Here is a 20908-nt window from a genome sequence, read left to right on the forward strand (position 1 = left end):
TTTGAATCTCAGAGATCCATGCAATCCCAGGGTAATTGGTAGATAATTTATTTAATTAATAGATGATTTACATGAAGTTCATTAGAAAATAAATAGAACAGAATAGACTATACCAGAACATTCATAGCCTTCAGTAAACTACCACATTTAAGATTAAACACGCCGATATCTCTGTTCTATTACTCCTTGATTAAATGTTTGAATTAGAGATTACTGTAGCTAAAATCCAAGTATTAAGAGCTGCGAGAGTTTATGAAAATTGAACTCGAATATCCTCAAAATGCATATTAAAGTTTGCATTCTAAAGTGCAAAAGGAAGCCAGTCATATGAAAATTTCATGAATTATTAATGATGGTTATTTACGAGGAGGCATCGTAAAGTTTTAATTATCACCATGAACTAAATGAAACAGAAATTTTATTTCAAGTTGTAGTCCTACATGTGTGTCGTACATTTAGAATGTACATAATAGTAGTAACCGTACGTATCAAAAGATGTTCTTCAGAGCTTAGAAAAATTGTTTTAAATATGGTATACTTCTATTTTAAATCAGAAATGCAAACTATGAATCTTTAAATATAACCTATATTATTTTCTAATGAGTTTTTCTTGGTTTCCTCATTTCAAAATTTATAGGATATAAATATCACCAACCATGGAATAAGAAGAAAATATTGAAGAAAGCACACAAAAGGATGTTTGGTATTGAGGAGGGAGTAAGGGAATTATATTATCTAGCCACGGGGCTTACACACACACACACCCACACACATTGCCTTTTATGGTCGGCAGCTAGCGCGGCGGGAAATATGATCGCGTCCACAGGCAAACTGTGAGAAGTAACTGGAACCGCTAGCTACGTAATGAAATAATCTCGTACAATTACATTAACAGTTACAATTGAAATAAGCATGTACACCCAACGGCGAAAGAAACAGTAGGCGAATTGTCCACCACCATTTTCATTCGGTCTGCATTACACAATGTGATGACAATGAATTAAAATAAAGACGTCAATAAGCAGAGAACAATGTCTGCTTCCAACCAACATTGTTTCATTCCTTAAAACAACACAGGATGTAGAATAATAAAGTAGTGAAAATAGCGGTGGACATTTTGCCTGCCATTATCTTTACCGTTGACTGAACCCTGTTAAAAGAGGTGTTGGAAATGATGTCCTCCTGCATCCACACGTTTACGGCATTTTGAAAGGAAATTTTCACTAACACGTATCAGTTCCTCTTCCGAAATTGCTTCACCTACTCTCCTGATATTTTCGTTCAATTATTTGTACTCTAATATCTGGCTTCAGGTTTAAAAGCTTGGTAACTCGCCACGCAGACATCATAAAAATGTCTGTTTCTAATGCAAGGCGACGGAGGGATTTTTGATCATACTTCAACGTTGTCTAGATTCTCCTCATTAAGCACACGCCCGTTTTACCCTTCGCTTCTTATCAAGAACATACCCCGATTACTTAAGTTTGATCACAAGTATCCGAGCACTGTCTCTAAATGAAACAGGAACATCTGGGAATTCTAACTTCCCTACAATAATTCGTAATCACGTAAGAGTCCTACATAAAAAATAGATTCTTTCAAATTGTACGCATAGCGTGGCATTATTAGACTGTAGAAAAGAGCCAGTAATACGCAAACTAACACAAAACAATCTAAAACACTTGTAAACACCTTAACACTTCACAAACACGTGCAAACTGGACATCAGTTATCTGAATACTGAAGCACTAACGCGTGCAGTGCCAAGGTCAGCGTACAGCTGTGGGTCTAAATGCCGGCAGATGCGATCTTACTTCCCGCCACACTAGCAGCCGCTCCACGGACCCCTCGACCATAAAAGGCACTATACACACACACACACACACACACACACACACACATATATATATATATATATATATATATATATATATATATATATATATATATATATATATACACATACATATACACACACATACACATATATAATATATGTGTGTGTGTGTAAATCTTGATCTCAGGTTGACAAAGTCACATATAGGTAAGGGCCTACAGGATGATTCAAAAGTCCCTTAACACCCCCTGTAAAAAGCAATGGAGCTAGGCTGGGTACAATTAGTCATAATAAAAGCAGGTCAGGATTAGGGGGAACCATATTGGTGTGTTCCAAGTGGACGTCCGCCATATTGGTGGCCGCCATATTGAATTCAACTATTTTCTTTAATGGAAAGGGGGTGATGTGATATACAGGGTGACTTGTAATTAGATATATTCCCTGAAAGGGGTTAAAGTAGACAATTTGCAATAAATTTGACGATATGATACCCCGTCCGAAAATTAGTAGTTTTCGAGATAATCGAATTTCTATTGTTTTTCTATTGACAATTTTCGACATAAAAATACGAATTGAGAAAAACAGCTCATTGTATGGCACATATTTCAGCGTTTTCTAATAACTAACAAATAAGTGGTTGGTTGGAAAAACGTTTGTCCCAAATAACAATCACATTTAAGTAACGGGTGGGTCTAAACTTACAAGTGATGATAAAAAAATGCACTCTTAGTTTACTTGGCAACGTATTAATAACAAAAATGGTATGACACGAAGCGTACAAATTACTTAAATTACTTCCTTGTGTCATCAGCTATCCAACAAGGTATATATGTTGCTAACATTCACATTTGTGTACAAGAAATAATACTTCATTTATTTTAATGTGAATGGAATCAATGCACAATACAATTAAAGAACATTACACGTCTTGCTCAAAGTGGGCATCTCCGTTACGAATGCAGGCACGCAGGTTTTTACGGACATTTGGTCTCGTAACTCGTGATGTGATAGTGTCCTTGATGTGTTGACCAGCTGTTAAGATCCTCTCCCTGAGCTCTTCTTGCTAGTTTACCAGTGTCTTGTAAACTAAGTCTTTCATGTGACTCCAAATGTAGAAGTCGCAAAGCGTCAAATCGGGGGATCGAGCCGGCCAGGGAATCAGGTAAATTGGGTAATTTTTATCCAGCCACTGTCGCACGCCCAGGCAGAAGTATGGATGGGCGTCATCAACAATCTTTTGATCGAGCCATCTTTCCTGCCCCAAATCTTAAATGGCATCACTTATGAACATTTCTTGAGGAACGGATGGCAATGTTGTTGGAGGATGTGCCTCTAGTTACAAGACGTGACATGACTTACCAGCATGATGACTGCCCGCAGCTCGATCCCCCGATCGATTTGACGCCTTGCGATTTTTACATTTGGAGCCACATGAAAGACTTACTTTACAAGACACTGGTAAACTCGCAAGAAGAGCTAATGGGGAGGATCTTAACAGCTGGTCAACACATCAAGGACACTATCACATCACGAGTTACGAGACCAAATGTCCGTAAAAACCTGCGTGCCTGCATTCGTAACGGAGATGCCCACTTTGAGCAAGACGTGTAATGTTCTTTAATTGTATTGTGCATTGATTCCATTCACATTAAGATGAATGAAGTATTATTTCTTGTACACAAATGTGAATGTTAGCAACATATGTACCTTGTTGGATAGCTGATGAAACAAGGAAGTAATTTAAGTAATTTGTACGCTTCGTGTCATACCATTTTTGTTATTAATACGTTGCCAAGTAAATTATGAGTGCATTTTTTTATCATCACTTGTAAGTTTAGACCCACCCGTTACTTAAATGTGATTGTTATTTGGGACAAACTTTTTTCTAACCAACCACTTATTTGTTAGTTATTAGAAAACGCTGAAATATGTGCCATACAATGAGCTGTTTTTCTCAATTCGTATTTTTATGTCGAAAATTGTCAATAGAAAAACAATAGAAATTCGATTATCTCGAAAACTACTAATTTTCGGACGGGGTATCATATGGTCAAATTTATTGCAAATTGCCTCTACTTCAACCCCTTTCAGGGAATACATCTAATTACTAGTCACCCTGTATATATGACACTGTTTTCATACACCTGGAAAATATACATTTGTTACAATCATGCAGTCGTAAATTTTTCCTGATTAAAGATAGGGAAATCTTCACCTCTGCATTTCTCGTGAAATTCTAGCCTCATTTGATTTTACTGTCGGATAAAAAATTATAGATACTCGAGTTTGGACCCCATTTAAAAATTAACCAGTAGACCAATATAAAAACGAGTTAAATCAAAATTTAGCTTTTACAATTCTACGTTAACCTATGCTAACCAAATTTTCTTTCGGGTATGTCTTCTATTTTTTCTCGCTGTGAGAACATAAGAGTGCCGCTTGTTTCGAGTTTTGCAAACAATCGCTCTCTTTGAAATTAATTAAATATAAAACGGGTGGCCGAATCGTGATGAAAATTTAGTATGGCGCAAACAGAAAGGTTTTAAACACAATTCTTAATTTTCAGAGTTTTAACATTTTTCAAAAAACCGTTATTTTTAATTTTGTGGAACAGCGTTTCGTTAATATTAGGTAGTCCTACAAGTACAATATTGATCTTTTTTTAAGCTCTTTCCATCTGTTTTTAAAATCCATTATAATTGTCAATTCACAATGCGAAACCGATTATTATATACAGATTTTTATTCAACGGAGTAAAGCGGTACGCGGAACGCAGCAACACGGCACACATCCTAGCCCGTCGAGCGGTGGAAACTGCAGGCTGCTCCAGCGAGACAATGCGTGTATATTGTATTCGTTTCTGTACCATATACGAACCCTCTATTATGTCAATGGCTGAGGGTCCCCCAAAGGCTTACATGTCTCCGGGCCCCGCCGCACTGCGGGATTTTGCGTTTTGTAGATCCGGCAGTGTACATGATATTGCAACTGTGCCTGGCCGTACTTTAATACTTTAAGGCGTATGGCTTTAAACTTTGGGTAAATGGGGAAGGTTTACAGATAAAATAAGTCACATTAATCTTACTTCAGTGAGTAAATCGAAGGAAAAACACTGTTTCACGGGTTGCAGCAGCCTTGAGTCCTTCCACCGAGGAAAAAGTAATTTCAGTGTCATTTCGAGGAAGTCGAAGAGTTAGAAGGAAAGCAAGGGTGCGTGGAGAGAGAATCTAGGAGGGAGGGGGGGGAAGACAACGAAAGAAGAGTAGGAAAGTAGATAAAGGTGAGAGAAAATATAGTGGGAAAGAACTGAGTACAAAAAGAGAAGAGAACAAGAGAGGAAGGTAATATTTTCGGAGAAACGCCAATTTAATATAATATACCCCAGACACCTCATAACAATACACGTATGGTCTAAAACGGCATCTATTTATAGTTCCATTGTTTGCTGAGTGAGCAATAAGATGGCAGACTGGTCGTACGATGCCCCCCAATTGAGCAATCATCTGGCGTCTTTATTGATGTGCGTTTGTAAACGTTCACATATTAGGGACTTGCGAAGCAGAGAATGAAAATCGATGTAGCTTATGTAGCAAGAAAAGACGACCGTGCATTTTAATGTGTTTAGAAAGTTGCCTTTTAAGAGTACCGGAGTTACAGTTGCTTGGTTGAAAAAGTAACTGCGTTACGGTTACTCGCTTTGTAAAGCAGCTCGGTTACAGATATTGGTACTTGAAAAGTAACTAAGTTACTTTAACACTTGATTTTCTGCTAGAGTTGCGATTAGCGTGAAGTGGTAGAAGAGCGACTTAAGACAAACTAATGAATCAATGAATCAACCAACTTGCTGCGGGAGGAAAGTTTCTCGCAAACAATTTGCACACAGGAAGTGATCATTCATTATAACAAAATGAATATGTCATACATGAAGACTTTGATGTGGTACATAATATGTCTAGCAATCAGCTTTGCTTCAATGATCTTAATTGGGAAAAAAATATTTGTATTTCGGACACCGTACATTTCATGTGCGGCATGTGTTTCATTTCCTTCAATTCCAAGCTCAAGAAGAAACACTCTCTCGACAATGACTTCGTTCTATACCCTGTTCCACCTAACTGTGGAGCATGGTCGTGAATAGCGTCAGAGAAGCAAAGGAAATCGAGTGGGCAGAGCGAAGCAGTACACACTGCTGGGAAGGCTGGTAATTGAACTCGCTTTCCCCCACTCCACGCAATTCCGTTCCTCTTACGTGTTCATTGGTGGAGGCGTCTCGCGTCTACTAGCGCAGAGACTTGTTTTCGTTTGCCTGCTCCACAGTTAGCTGGGACAGAGTTATAGCTCGACTACCGCGTTGCTTGATTGATATGCTTTATTTTACTTCGCTTTTTGTGCCACTTTTGGCTAATTTGCGAAGATAGGGATGCGTGATGATGTGATGAAATTTATGAATGGACACTCACAAACATCCATGCCCAGGCCGGGATTCGATCCCGGGACCCCAGGTGTCGCAGCTCGATGTGCTAACCAAAGTAATGAATATCTAATTTAGCTTCCTTGCCTTATGCAATTCAACGAAAACAATTTAACCTTAACATCCAGAGAAGACGCATAGTTGGAAAGAGATTTGCCAAATTTAACTCTGTCCCCACGTTAAAATTTTCAAGTTAACAATTTAGGTATCGTAAAGTAACTGTTGATGTTGTTTACTTCTATTGCAAGAAAGTAACTTTGTCACAGTTACTTGCTTTTAACGCAGCTAGTTACAATTTAAATTCCTAAAGAGTAACAGTAACAAGTTACTTCAAAGACTGAATTCAATAAGGCCTAAAAAAAAGGTTTCAAAATTTGAAATGATAGTTTGATATTATTATTTCCGTCCTGTGACATTAATGGGGAATTATTATGTTAATCGGACTTCGTGTTTTCAAAAATTTAATTTGCCTATTATCTGTTGACTTCTAATACGAAATTATTCACCGCTATATCTTCTGCGGGCACAAATTTTGTGGCTTAAATACTGAAAAAAGTGTGTATTTTGGGGGCTATATTAGTCTATCTTCTTAATAAGACTTTACAATAAATTTAGAGAACTTTTTTTTTAGAATAGAAATATAGAGCAAAAGTTGTAGTGAGTGATTCGTATTTTCTAGTTAGCCTCGCCATCTGTTGGCAGAATTATACCATATATTCCGTGGATGCTGGTGCTTGATTTGTCAATTTGCATACACACCATTTGGGAACACATTTTCAACTCGTTTCTTTTTTATAGACTAGAAAGTTGACAGGAGAAATGACGGTCGAAAACCGTCAATTTTTGTTGCCATCCAACTACCGTAAAACATGTCCATGACCGTTTTCTAAATATTAACAGCTATTATATAGTTAACCTAATTAATATAATTTTAATGGCACGGTTTTCAAATATATATATATAGTGCACGCAACTAAATTTTTAACCATTACTTATCTTTATACGTGTACGTAAAAAATTATTCATTTTTTCAAAAAAACTGTTGTGTCCAGTTTTTTGTAAAATAACAGGCAGACTTAAATTTTGACGGTAGAATATTGTAATTTTTACAGTAACTTCTGACAGCATACACTTTATAGCCTAATTCTATTATGTAACGATTGATAAATTTTGGTAAATTTCTTTGTTATTCAAATTACTTTTCGATAGCCCTCGTATAAATTCTTTTGTAGTCTAATCTTTTTGAATGTATATTTTATCCTTGTTAAAATTGTAATGCAGTTTCTGCCAAGAGAAAAAGAACGCAAAGCAAGTTGAAGCTTGCATTCATTTTCTTTCTAATCAACAATGGGTTATTTTTCGTTCGGCGCTGCGTGGTTTTGTAAATAAGTTTAGCTTTCATTGTGTTTCTCGATATGCCTTTTTGGACGGGGTAATTGTTTAGGCTAAAAATAACTTTGATTATGTCCAAATCTTTTGTTCAGGGAATAGAATTGCGCAATCCCGCGAGTATAAATACCAGCCGTTTCGCTGGCAAAATAATCAGTTGATCAGTATATTCCGGAGTCTTTAGGTGATTAAATCGCTTGTCGAGGTCCAGGGCTGGGACAATACGGGCGTTGTGTGGGGAGTGGCTGGTCAGCTCTCACTTCCACAATGTCCGAGGTTTTCCGTAAGCCACCTTTCAGGATTTGTGCTGGTCAGCATGATCCTTAAAGGGGATTTTGGCAGGCTTGTAAATAATTAATTCATATAAAATATTTAATCTTAATTATTTAAACTTTGAAATTATTCATAAATTTTAAATTCTGTCGAAGTTGGCACTGGTCAGTGTGGCTCCGATATAAATTCAAATTAAATAAATTAGACTCATCAAAGATATACATCCTTCTCGTCGAGTTATTTTTTTTTATGCTAAATCATTCTGAATTATCCTGATCAGGAGGTTCAATTAAATAAATTTGATTCTTTTTTAGCTTAATCCGAGAGCATACCTCTGGTCAGATGGTGTCTTTTAAATCTGATAGCTTATGTAGTTTACATGTCCGTTTTAAAGTCTGAGTATTCGGAACGCTAAGGAAAGTTTAATGGTTTATCTTATTTAGGTTTATAATTGATGTAATTTTGAAACAGCTATAATAGGTGAACGGTCGAGTATGTGTTTTTCTAGAAATTCGTTTAATGTAAAAGTCTATTGTTTTGCTTTTTCAATGTGAGTAGCCAAAAAGGGTAGACATAGCCCTATTATGTTAAGGAATTCCACGCGGACATTTGTAATTTGTGGCTGAGATATGGCTTTGATATTGGGTAGAGAAAGGCTCCCCTTATATTTTGTTATGAATGTTTTTGGAGGTTGACCCTGAAGATGGTAGTTTACCTCATGAGTTCTAGAGAACATAATGCAGATGTGAAAATATGACAGAAGCACGAATAGAAATTTACGGAAAGATGTTTTGTAAATTTTTCTTTGGTTTTGGTTAATAGTAATTTTGTCGACCGTTAGTTAATAATTTGTCACCCGTTATTTCAAACCAAGTTAAAGCTGTGTTAGTTCTATGATGGGATATGGACTGTTATATAAGAGAGTGCTCTCTGGGTTTTATGTTTACTCTATAGCAAGTTTCAGTCTATGTTACGGAAGTCGTTATTGATCTAAATTTTATCTTGGCATTGTTGTAGTTTTCCTTTTGATCAGAAGTTTGTATATTTTCCTTTTAACTTAACTGTGTTTGAATTTGTGAATAAGTTGATTAAGGTTTAGACGGAGAACCTTCTCTCATGTTAATTTTGGAAAGTTTATTGGAAATTTGAGATGTAAATAAATTTGTAATCGTTAATGGGTATTTCCTTATAGTAAATTTGGTTTATAAGTACAAATTAACTGGCCACCTCTTGGTTTTATGAGGTGTCCCGCCGTCACTGGTCAGTGAGGCGGAGGTTTTATCAATCCATAAGATGTCAGTTTAGATTATGCTTATTTCGCTTGCGACTCGCATGCGTATCCTCACTGGTCAGTGGGATGCGGGTGCGATCACGATGGAAGTTTAAGCGTAAGGAAGGTTACCTACTTTAGAGTTAAGGTTCTTGGTTAAGTAAACATAATTTTTTTTATTATTATTATTCAAAAGCAGACCCTTACCCGAACTTTGGGATGCGGACTCTCATGCCCCGCAGGAACTGAGAATTAGTCGTGGCATATATTATAACAGAAATATAATTGGTAGGCAGCGACGCCCGGTCTTGGTCTTTCGAGGAGACCGAGCCGGTGTGTCGTGTGCCTTGGCAACGGGCTGAAGGCCTACATTGTTGCAATTATGTATATATTTTATTTTTAGCCATGCTGTGTTCCATAAAATTATTAGAATGCGTAATTTCCCGGAACTCGAAAGATGGCTACTTTATAATTTTACGAATAATGTGGTGTGGTTAACAATACAGATTCAAGAACATATTCCAATAAATTTGAGTAAGCAGCCATCACATAAAGCAAACCATTAAGCTATACAGAACGCTACAGAACCAGGGAAAACATCAATATATCAATTATGTTGTTAAGGAATATTTTCCAAACAGGGCCGTCGTTATCGGGGTGCGAGAGGGGCTCCAGCCCACCGTGTTAGCTCGCCACCCTTCTGCCCACCAAATTAAAGTTCTTGAGGTTTTGAGAATCATTTCCGATAGAGGGATAAAGACAGAAATGAAGACATATGAAGAAAAAAAGAACAAATACAGTGCGTTCGTTTTGGCTCTGGGCCGAGATAGCGCGTGACATGGGACAAATGCCGGCATTTTCGTCCCGTAGCGTCTCGCTTATTTACGCATATATCTTTAGCATGTAGACAATTATATTTATATTGCATATCGAGTACTAACCTGTGTTATAAGAGTTGTTCACGCGATATCTCGGCCCAGAGCCAAAACGAACGCGCTGTATAATGAATGAGCACATAAATAATGAGAGATAGAGGAACATAGAAGAAAATAAAGAAAGACTGATTGATTGATTTGCTGTTTTAAGTCTACTTTATGCACAGTAAGGATAATCGGGACTGAACCTACAGTTTAAAGTGGGACCCGAACCACTATGTGCCTCCACCAGGAATTGAACCCGGAACCCCTTAGGCGACGACGATATAAAGAAAGAAGGAGACAGAGTAAAATATAAAGTTATAAACAGGATGCGAAATCATTGAAGAGTACGGACTTCCGCAAGTACTTTTTTCTTTCAATGACACACACCATGGTTTTAGATATAGATGTAATGCAGGGAAGCAATAACAACGCTGTTTTTCTGTCGTGGGCCACATTCATAAACCTCCCCTTGGTTAAGTGTTAGCCTAATGCACAAATCTGATCAAGACTGGAGTGTAGAAAATGGGTGTTAAATAGGCTTACCTGAAGTACAGTATTGCAGCCACGAACTAAGCATCTTGATACTTCATGTTGGAGTCGTACTCAAAATACTTCCGTGCGAAATCCAAAGGTCCTCGAACACGTTTCGCCGCTGGTTCCTGCCTTGTTGGTTCGATTTTATAGGCGATGAAGGATCGACAATTAAATGAGAAATGGGGCAGCTAATACGGCATGTCCGAGCAAGACGAACTTCCACTGCCAGTGGAAAACTTTAACCTCATTGCACGTGTTGCTAACTCCGGTCTCGAAAGCCAGAAAACAGCGTCACGTGTCGACCATGAAAAAGACGTTTGGCAAGACCTGGCCAGTGGCGCGACCACAGGGTGAGGCGTGGGGGGGGGGGTCATTGCCCAACCCCCAACCTTCGATGGAAGTCAGTTCTAGGGGGCAAGGGAGGGCAAACGTTGACGGCCAACGGCACCTGCAAGGGGGCACAAAGGAGAAATTAGCCACCTCGATTTCAAATTTTATGCAAATAAAAATACATTTTGTAAAATTTTCTTGCTCGTTTCGCTCGCAGTACGTGCTTTTCTCAGTATCGCTAAGTTCAGAGCCGTAGCTAGGGGGCAGCGGGAGTCGGCCATGGACGCCGAGCGATCTAAATTAAGAAGAGAGAAAGCCATGTTGCCCCGTGAAATTACTTGCGCCCTATTAAATCAATATTGTTTTCAGTTGCAGAAATTGGATCTAAAAATGTTCTTACTCGCTTTGCTCGCAATGTAGTTGTTTTCTGTAATGTATTTAAATAATATGTGTTGTATACATGTATTGAATAAACTTTCAATACGTGTACAATTTAGTGCTATCATATTAGATATGTATTTTCTTACTTAATGTCACTCCATGTTGCATATGTATAAAACATATCTCGTACATGAAAGTTATACATGTTATAGTACAACAAAGATTATCTTCGGAATGCATTTGTCATTAATTTTCTGCCATTCAAAAATACAGTTTGTGTGTTTGTTTTCCATTATTAGCTAATGTGAAATTGAACGTGTGGAAAAAATATTTCAAATCGTTTGTTCCAAACAAATGCTTCAGTACCGACTTCAACCCCCTTTTTGCGTAATTTATGAGGACAATAAAGTCTTTGATAGTACTACTACCATTAATAATAGTAGTAGTAGTAGTGTTAGTAGTAATGTTATTATTATTGTTGTTATTATTATTAGTATTGGTACGTTTATCCTGGTACTTGCCCCCCCCCAGACAAAAATTCGTGGTTGCTCCTCTGGACCTGGCCCTCAAAGGGATGTTTCACCATGGAGTTTAGTATAGTTTTAGTGTTGCTAACTGTCGTACTTGCTACCCATGGTTGAAAGCAAGTATTCAACGCAACCCACAATGCAACTTAAAATCTCAACCACAGGCGTCCGCGAAATCATAATTCAGATTCTGTAAGACTCGCTTTAGACGAAAGCATTTTTCCTTAGCATTATTCTTAACATACTCGTATATGCCGTGAGCAAAATGTTACCGTGTAAAGTGAAAAATGTTATGAAATTTCAGATGCCATAACATGTTTCGTGGCATTTCTCAAGGACCGAATTTTATCAAATGTTTTTACCTTTTTCGAAGAGCCGGACTTTTTCACTGTCTGTGAGAAAGCTTTTACTTGATTCTTACATTTTAATGTGTTGTGTTGTGTTTGTCTTCGGCAGGTTCCTTTACAACTTTGCACTTTAATATTTCCCAAGGAGCTTTTTACAACCCTTGTTTTAACCTTTTTAAGTCAGAATTTTAGATAAGGGGATATTTCCCCGTATATATTTAAGGGTGCAAAATGACATAAACTGCCGACACATCCAAAAATTTTAATTCAATTAATCAATGAAGGAAAGAATCGGTCCCAGGATATGTTTTGTACGTTTTCCAACGCGTGGATTCGTGGTCTTAGAGAGTGTCTGAAATAAACGATCCAATTAACCTTATAGCTAAATTCTACAAAGGAATATGGAAACGAATCACATTATTCACATTGATTAAAGATTTTTAATTTTCACTTTTACCGTCACTCCTACAGCAAGTTATATAACTTAATTGAATAATTCAACACAGTTAATTGCTAATTCACATATCTTTGGGTTGCACATTTTACGACAACTCCAGTAAAAAGGTTCGGATTTGCATTGATCGAAGTATGAAGCTTGTTCCTGAGTCGTTGAAGACGTAGGATTCGTCAAATCCCTCCTTACTTTTAGACATCGTTTTCCATTTCAGACGACGAGAATTCATCTTAAACTGATTGGCTCCTAGCGTCAGTTCTTCCACTTTCAAAATAGTGTACGGCTTGAAAAACTCCTGCAAAGACAGAATGCATCGAATCCAACTAGCATTACTAACAAGAATGGGAGAGAAGGTTAAGTAAGATCTTTCATTTTAGAAAAATGATTTCTTCCTGGGAGTTTTTTATGCCGCTCTACTTTATTTAACATAATAATATTTGTTCTTCTCAACTGTTTCAATAATACTTTCTCTTATTGTAAGAGCTCGGAAATTTACGGAATAATATATTTTTAGCCCATTCTCATGGGAGTCGGGAGGGGATCGAACAGATCCGTTGAGTCCCCTGGAAATATGCCTGGTTAATTTCAAGTTACAGGAAAGCAGACACCTTGTCATATTTATTGTCAATAACAGAAATAAAGTTCAGTTAGTATTCCAAAAAATAACCAAAATAAAAACTGCGTTAGTTGGGAAAATATTGAGTTTATAATAAAGGAACCAGGTTATTTTTTCACATTCTACAACTTAATCTAAAGAACAAACGGTTCCATTGTCTTCAAAATTCAAAAAATGAGAGTTTTATGTGAGAAGTCACACAACATAAACTATATGAGTATAATTCCCCGTATTTTTTAAAAAAGTACATCCTTTCTTACCTCCAGGTTCACAGTGGCTGTTTTAGACATCAGCTCGTCTTCATTCTTCTCAAAAATATGCTCGAATCTAACAAGAAACTGAGTCGGAAGTCCTGACGACAACTTTTCTAGCGTCAGAAGGTGTACATTGTCAGGTAGTTCGGCTCCGTTCAAAAGCTGAAACTGGTTTCAAAAAAATTAGCTAAGGTTCTTGAAATTATGCTCATATTTAGAAACTCATTTACAGTACACTTTTTTATGGTGTATATTCAGTGTTCAATTTGGGGAAATTGTAGAGAAAAGGAGAATTTCCCAAAAAATAATATTAAAAAAATATTTATGACCTCGCTGATAGAAGTCAATTCAAAGTGTCTCATTGCAATAAAACTCGTAGTACACAGATAAATCGGATTAGTTTAAATTACTAAACACGTTTGGTTACGCATTTTTATCTAGTAAACGTATGCAAACATTTTGTGAGTTTGACTAAATTTTTCGGTGTGCAGAATTACTGAAAGAATTGGTTTCGTGTGAACAATCATTTCTTTGTTGCCTATTTACGCAAATATTGGGTTACAAGGAACTATTTCTTGGTTATTTCAAACTCTTTCCTCTGTGTAGCAGGAGTATAAACCATTTCTTTTTTTAAAAAAAGGAAAGACGTTGTATTACTTATAGTCGGAGGATTTATCTTCTCTAAGATATTACATGTCGATAACTTGTCTTGTTACATGTTACATGTCTTGGCCCATTTTGAGCAAGCTTTTGGTCACAATGAGTAATTGTTGTTCAGAATATTTGATTGTGGTAATAATATTCTTTGAAACTAACTACAGAATTAACTATGATTTTGATAATATGGCTTGTGTGAAGTCATAAATGGATGACCACCACTGTACACACTCTGGTAACTTTGCCTAAACTGCTTTCCCGCTGAGAAATTACAGATCCTCTAGAGAGTAATTGCATTATCGTACCCAATTTCAATTTAACTTAAACACATTTATCCTAAAACTGCATAATTTTGAGAGTACCTAACAATTTGTTTTAGAAATATTAACATTTCTTCTTTTCATAATATATCTAACCTAACTTTTGAGGGGCTTTCTCTAGCTGTTGTAACTCTACCACTTACTGTACCAAGCAATCATTACATAATTGTTGATCTCTCTTACACTTTAGGAGATATAACGCAATGATTCCATAATTGTTATATAATTTCTATTGAGGCACCTAGAAGCATAACCATCCAATCCAAATTTTCAGGAAATGCGAAAAACTGTACTTAATAAACCGTGCAGTGTAGATAAATCATTTATAATTTCTTATTTTGTGATGAAAGTAATTATTTTTGCAGAATTTCAGGAGTCTTAGTTCATAAGCAAGCAAACTACAGGGAAATATTGATTGTAAATGGAGGATTCTGATAGCAAAATAAGTTTTTGGCTGATTTTGTTCACAATTTAACTGTCTACAATATGAATGATTGCAACGGGTTTCTACTATACTAAAATAAGACAGGATAAACAAACTTAATATGTTTATATGTTTATCAACTGTAATGATAATACATTATTACTGGTATCAAACATCATTCCTCCTCCCCATTGATACCCAATAAAATAACTCATGGGAGGAATAGGGAATAGGAATAGCGTGTTCTGATTCGACGACGGCGATGTGGCGAGATTTGATTCTTAATATGGTGAAAAATGTCGTAGACATGGCGGTTATTGAAAATAAGCACTGTTTTCAGCAATTACGTCATTAAAGATGTGGCGGATTGAGAGGAAAAGTATGAGATTTTCCGGATCAACGTACACAGAAGATACAAGCCGTACTTCATTTTTAAAACATGAATTTGGATGTTTTTGATTCTAGTGTCTCAGTCGTATATTTCGCTCAATTTATACTCACAAGTTACCAGTACCAATTTAAAAACACGCAGTCATTTATTTTCGATGCAAGCAACTCCTACCACCTCCAGATCATGTATTAAGCTTGATTAAATTTAGGTCGTAGTTACCTGTGTGTTGTAGAAATTCTCCCAGTCATCTCTGGATCTCTCGAAAGGAGTGAAGGTCAGCCAAGGACCAAACGCTGTTTGAAGAGCTGCTCGTCTGTAGCGAAACATGGGACTTGGGTTGTCGCCAACGGAACCAAGGTGGACGATGTGCTTGCCTCGGACGAAGAGTTGCTTCCCGAAAGCTTCCTCTTTTAGACCTTCATGAAGTCCCAGACTTGCATCGGCTTCAACTCGCCTGTTTAGCTGAGAAAAACATCGAAATCCGATTTCTGTTACAAATAGACACATACATTCAGAAACATTAAGAAACTCTGATGCAATCTTGTAAACTACACTTCACACTCCCCCTCCTTAATCAAGGAGTCCCGAGTTCGATACCCCTGTGTGGGGTGTAAGGGGTGACCTTCCACGTAGTACACCCAAATGTCAACCTCACTTCCACGTTAGTGCACCCTGGACTGAAGACTAACGAGGCTCTGACGACTGGCCGCATGGCCAGTATAATTTTGTTTGTATTGTCCTGTTTTTTTGTCCTTATGTGTGCTGAGGGCCCCTTTACATCCTCAGCTTTTAACAGAAGTCATAACATTTTAAGCTTTTTAATTATGCAACGTTAGAGTTGTTCTTTGTAATGATAAGGGGCTGGCCCCCGTATAATGTGACGGGAGCAAAATAGCCTAAGTGCTGACGCTCCCAAAATTTTAAATTCAAATCAAATCGATACACCTGTGGAAACACATAGTGATTCGGATCCCACTTTACACTGTAGGTTCAGTCTCGATTGACCTATCTGTGCATAAAGTTGACTTAAAACAAAAAGAAAAACAAAAACTCAAACTGAAACTTTACACTCCCCTTCATTCTCCAAGCTACGCAATCAGGATATTCCCTTGGTGCAGCATCATGATGGTGATGATTATTTTATTATTATCCTGATGTTACGTTTTTGTAGCAAACTGGTTCGTGTCAACATCTAGATTACCTATATGAAAATTCTCGAACTTTCTTTTTTTCATGAGGTCCTCTGAAGACAGCAGATTGTACATTTTGGTTTGTTTGTGTGTGTATGTAGTTTTAAGTTTTAGGTCAAGTTGTGCCAGATGGTTAGTTAGCATGTTTCAAATGGCTCGATTTTTAAAAATGTTGTGGCCCTTTTAAAAGTAATGTTTTTGCAGTGGAGACCTTTTCGCGGATGGCGGTCCAGGCCTGTAGACCCTCTTCCCCTCCCGTCCGCTAATCAGTGAATGTAACATCCACTCCTTGAAGAAATAAATCATTACCAGAAACTCAAGTTGACCGTCGGCAAGACTTGCAACACCTTCTGGCCTATCTATCAAGACACTCATCTGGTTGCTGGCCTTGTCCTTTAGTACGGCACCCGTCGTAGCAGGATAGAAGTTGCCATCGATGCCACCTAACCTCACTCGACGCTGAAGTTCTCGGCCGTTAGCGTCTGTGTAAAATGCACCATTGGTATTCAAGTGCGTTGAGTAGCGGGTCACGATTTCGACACCATAGCTGAAACAAAGAAGAGAAATATGTTCCTCATACATAAAATAAAATATTTTAACTAAGTGCTACATCACCAAGTGATAATAAAAGTGGCAAAAGAAGCCTTTAATAAGAATAAATCTACATTTTGGACCTTTGGACGGTAGACTAACAACTAAGAAAGATACTATACTAGTCGCATTTCCAGCTGACGGCTGGGAAACAACGAATCAGCGATCAGTTGAATTCTCTTCGACTGGCATCGGGCATTTTCGTGTTACAAGGCACCCGAACGTTGCTGGCGGGACGAAACAAATGAGCGTCGGATACACAGCATGTTGCCAAGAGTACTGTAAAAGAATAGATCAGCACCGATACTGGATAAAAGTTGTACAATAGTAAACAAAGCACAAAAAATAGTATACAAAACACCCAAACACTGTACAAAAAGCTAATAAAAACAACGTACCAAAATAGACGTACGCTTAGCAACTTTTGTAATGGAAGAGCGATGTTACCCCTACAGTTTTTACTTCGCAACTGAGGTTGCTGACACTTATCAAGGCACACATCCCCGAAGACGATTGGTGGACAGATGGAGCTATTTAAGTCGGATCTGCGATCAGCATAATGTAGTGTTTTGCGTGAAGTATAGCGTTGCATGAACAGAAATACATGCGCTAAGAAGAAATAAGGAATAGTGACTAGACGCTTTAGAAGCGTGGCTATTAGGGTGTGTCGAAAAAATCGATTTTTCGAGTATCGAATTCTAATAGGGCTCAAAAGTTGCGTATTTGCATGCTAATCAACGAGAAAATAGTGAAAAACATCATACGTTTGATCTTCATTCGCGCAAAGGGCCTAAAGTTTGGAAAAAATGACGAAAAACACCAAATTTTACCTTTACGCTCAAAATACACAGGTAACGTTTTTTGGCTTTTAATAGCGTCTAAGTACTTCATTTTAGTTGCCCGATGACAGAAAAATTATATTTAAAAACCATGCGCTACATTTTGAGTTTTCGCAAAAGGCCTAAAATTTTAGAATTTAGGTGAAAAATTGGGTTTTTTACCGTTTTACAAACAGACGCACTGTGGTATTTTATATTATAGAAGGCCATCTTTCTTAACAATTCGTTAATGGTGAGTTATTTTATACATTATATTTTAATAAGAGTACATCATTTTGCAGCTCTTCGCCAATTTCACAATTTCTTTATGAAATAACCCAGAACTCACTACGAAGAGGTGGCTGCAATTCGAGTTCCTCCAACACCCTACCCAACCATCCAACCAAGTAGGGTGTGTTAAATTATGTGGATTTAGTCAAGGACTTTGTCTTAAATTAAGATTTTTGATCAAATTTTTTTATTGTGGATCTTGAGAGAGCAAAGTTTCTCTAATGTAGCCATCTCTGTTTTCTTGTCCGCACACTTTTCCTGCAGACTCTGTGACAAGTTTGACGCATCTTTCAACAGCTTAGATGTGACATGGACAATTTTAAAAAAAATCAAACTCAGGGAGAGTTTTATCTTGCAGAACTGACGAAATAGTCTCCGTTGTCAAGCTTTCCATCATTGGAGCTTACATTTTGTCCAATCTATCAGCTGTAGTCCGTGGCATCAAAATTTATTGAGGGAGTCGTAAAAGTTCTAACACACTTCTCTTTTGGATTTTGAGTTCTTGCCTTTAGTACCCTCCTGTAACCCAACTCTCGTATGTGTTGTCTTTCATCCTCTATCTTAGCCAACAACATGTTCTCTGGGTGACAGAAGAAAGCGTTTCTCTCAATCACAGGATCGATGATTCTTTTAATGTCGTCTGGTAAATGTCTCGTTGTTTGAACAACGTTATATGTAGATATGTTTAGGACCATATTTTACTGACTGATACCTCTTAATGTCGAACCAGACAGGAGCATGTGTCTTCACAATGTAGTTTATAAGCATCTTGAGTTCGTTTGTAGGACCTGTTTGGGAAATGAACAACCTTAAGACCCGGTTTGCACATGTCAGCCATCGGGAGTGACTGAGAGGTCCAGGATCTTTTACAGCCAGATCTGGAGCACATTGTTCTGTCTGGATTGCTCTGACAATATCCAGAAGGTACTTTTGGTCTTTACTAAGATCAGTTTTATTTACATTGATTTCATCTAATTCAATTGCTTAGAAATTTATAACGGGTAATTTCTCACAACCAGGCAGTTGTTTGCTGATTTTCCCAGAGAATGAGCCGGGTCCCGTCGTCTCTCCGTCCAAGTATTCAAATAAATGTCTGAATGGTAACTCGTTGAAGTGAAGTAAGCAAATGAACCAATGCAATGGGCGCTGCATTTTAACCTCTATGTTGCGGATAACACCACTTTCCCACCCTGTGTTTGTTGCTGTGCCATCACAACCAATCGCTTCCAGTTCATTAATGTCAATATCATTATCTTCCAGGTACGTGGCTATTTCACTACCGGTTCCACTCGCCGGTGACCGACATATTGCCCACCAGGCTCAAGAATCACGCTAATGTGCTCCTCTTTCCTTACTCTTGCGTATATTTTAGCTCCTATATTTCTTGAAAGACAGTATTATCTTTTCTACCATCAAAGTATATTTCCTTTGTTTCTATGGGCCGGTCCATATCTTGTCCTATAGCCTGTCCTGTCTTCTGATTTTCTCTTCTTATCTTGCTTTTATCGATCACTAGCGACGTATCATTTTCAGAAATCATTCCAAGATTATGCAAAACGATGGAAGCGACGGCAGCTGTAGCTCTATCACAAACACCAAATCTATCACTAACTAAAGCAGTAGACTTTAATTGCAACCTCATTTCAGATGTAGAAGGAACTGAAGACAAATCAATTTCACTTCTTCTAAAAATACTGCGTATATTGTAAAGGGGTAAAACCCCGATTTCTCACGAAAGCTCAAAAATGTTAGCCCTAATGCGCGAACTCAAAATGAAGCGTGTGATTTTTTAAAATATTTTTTTCTATTATCACGCATCAAAAATGAAGTACTTAGACGCTATTAAAAGTCAAAGAACGTTACCTGTTTATTTTGAGCGTAAAGGTAATTTTTGTAATTTTTTCCAAACTTTAGGCCCTTTGCGCGAACTGAAGATCCAACGTATGATATTTTCAATATTTTTCCGTTGATTAGCATGTACATACGCAACTTTTGAGCCCTATTAGAATTCGACACTCGAAAAATCGATTTTTCGACCCACCTCAGTGACTATGGGTAAGATTGAAGCGTGTGAAATTGACAGTCGAAGTAAGATATAAAACTGGATTGAAAAGAGTTGGTGAAAGGAGAGCGATGCTAGAAGTGACCAAGAAAATAAAAATAAATTGGCTGAGACACTTACTAAGGGGGGACTGTCTGCTAAAAGAAGCACTGGAAGGAATGATTAACCGAGAAAGGATCCGGCGAAGAAGGATATATCAGATGATAGATGATATTAAAGTAAGTGGATCCTACGCTGACATGAAGCGCAAGGAGCAAAGTCTGGCGACTGTATGAATGAATTGCCAGATGGTGCAGACATTGTCTAATTGATTATACAAATAAACAAAATCAGCTTATGCTAAGGATATATGTAAAGCTATCCCCTGTGCATTGCACCGTTCCATGCGTCACATACTGGACGTGGAAGCAAGGCGCCAATCTCCATCTTGGCCACAGTGGAGGTAATGTTATCGGCACCATGCTCCGACAGACTTTCCCTCCAGGATACCCATTAATTAGAAGACGAGTGAGTCTCAGAGCTGCTTTATTCCGGGACATATTCTTACTTCAAAAGACTCCC

The 20908-nt window shown here is 37.6% G+C and overlaps 1 protein-coding gene across 1 annotated transcript in view; it reads right to left on the minus strand.

The window, feature by feature from the left end:
- Positions 1-12747: 12747 nt before the first annotated feature.
- Positions 12748-20908, minus strand: part of LOC145995039 (lysosomal alpha-mannosidase-like) — a 38460-nt gene continuing 30299 nt past the window's right edge. The window contains exons 11-14 of the mRNA XM_083131571.1: positions 16895-17132; positions 15615-15857; positions 13610-13771; positions 12748-13028 (exon numbers count right to left, since the gene is read on the minus strand). Of these exons, the coding sequence (XP_082987697.1) occupies positions 12822-13028; positions 13610-13771; positions 15615-15857; positions 16895-17132 (850 nt within the window). The 3' untranslated portion in view covers positions 12748-12821. The remainder of the gene's footprint in view (positions 13029-13609; positions 13772-15614; positions 15858-16894; positions 17133-20908) is intronic.

This window comes from Lepisma saccharinum, chromosome 11 (assembly GCF_977018435.1).
Source record: "Lepisma saccharinum chromosome 11, izLepSacc3.1, whole genome shotgun sequence".
Lineage (NCBI taxonomy): Eukaryota > Metazoa > Arthropoda > Insecta > Zygentoma > Lepismatidae > Lepisma > Lepisma saccharinum.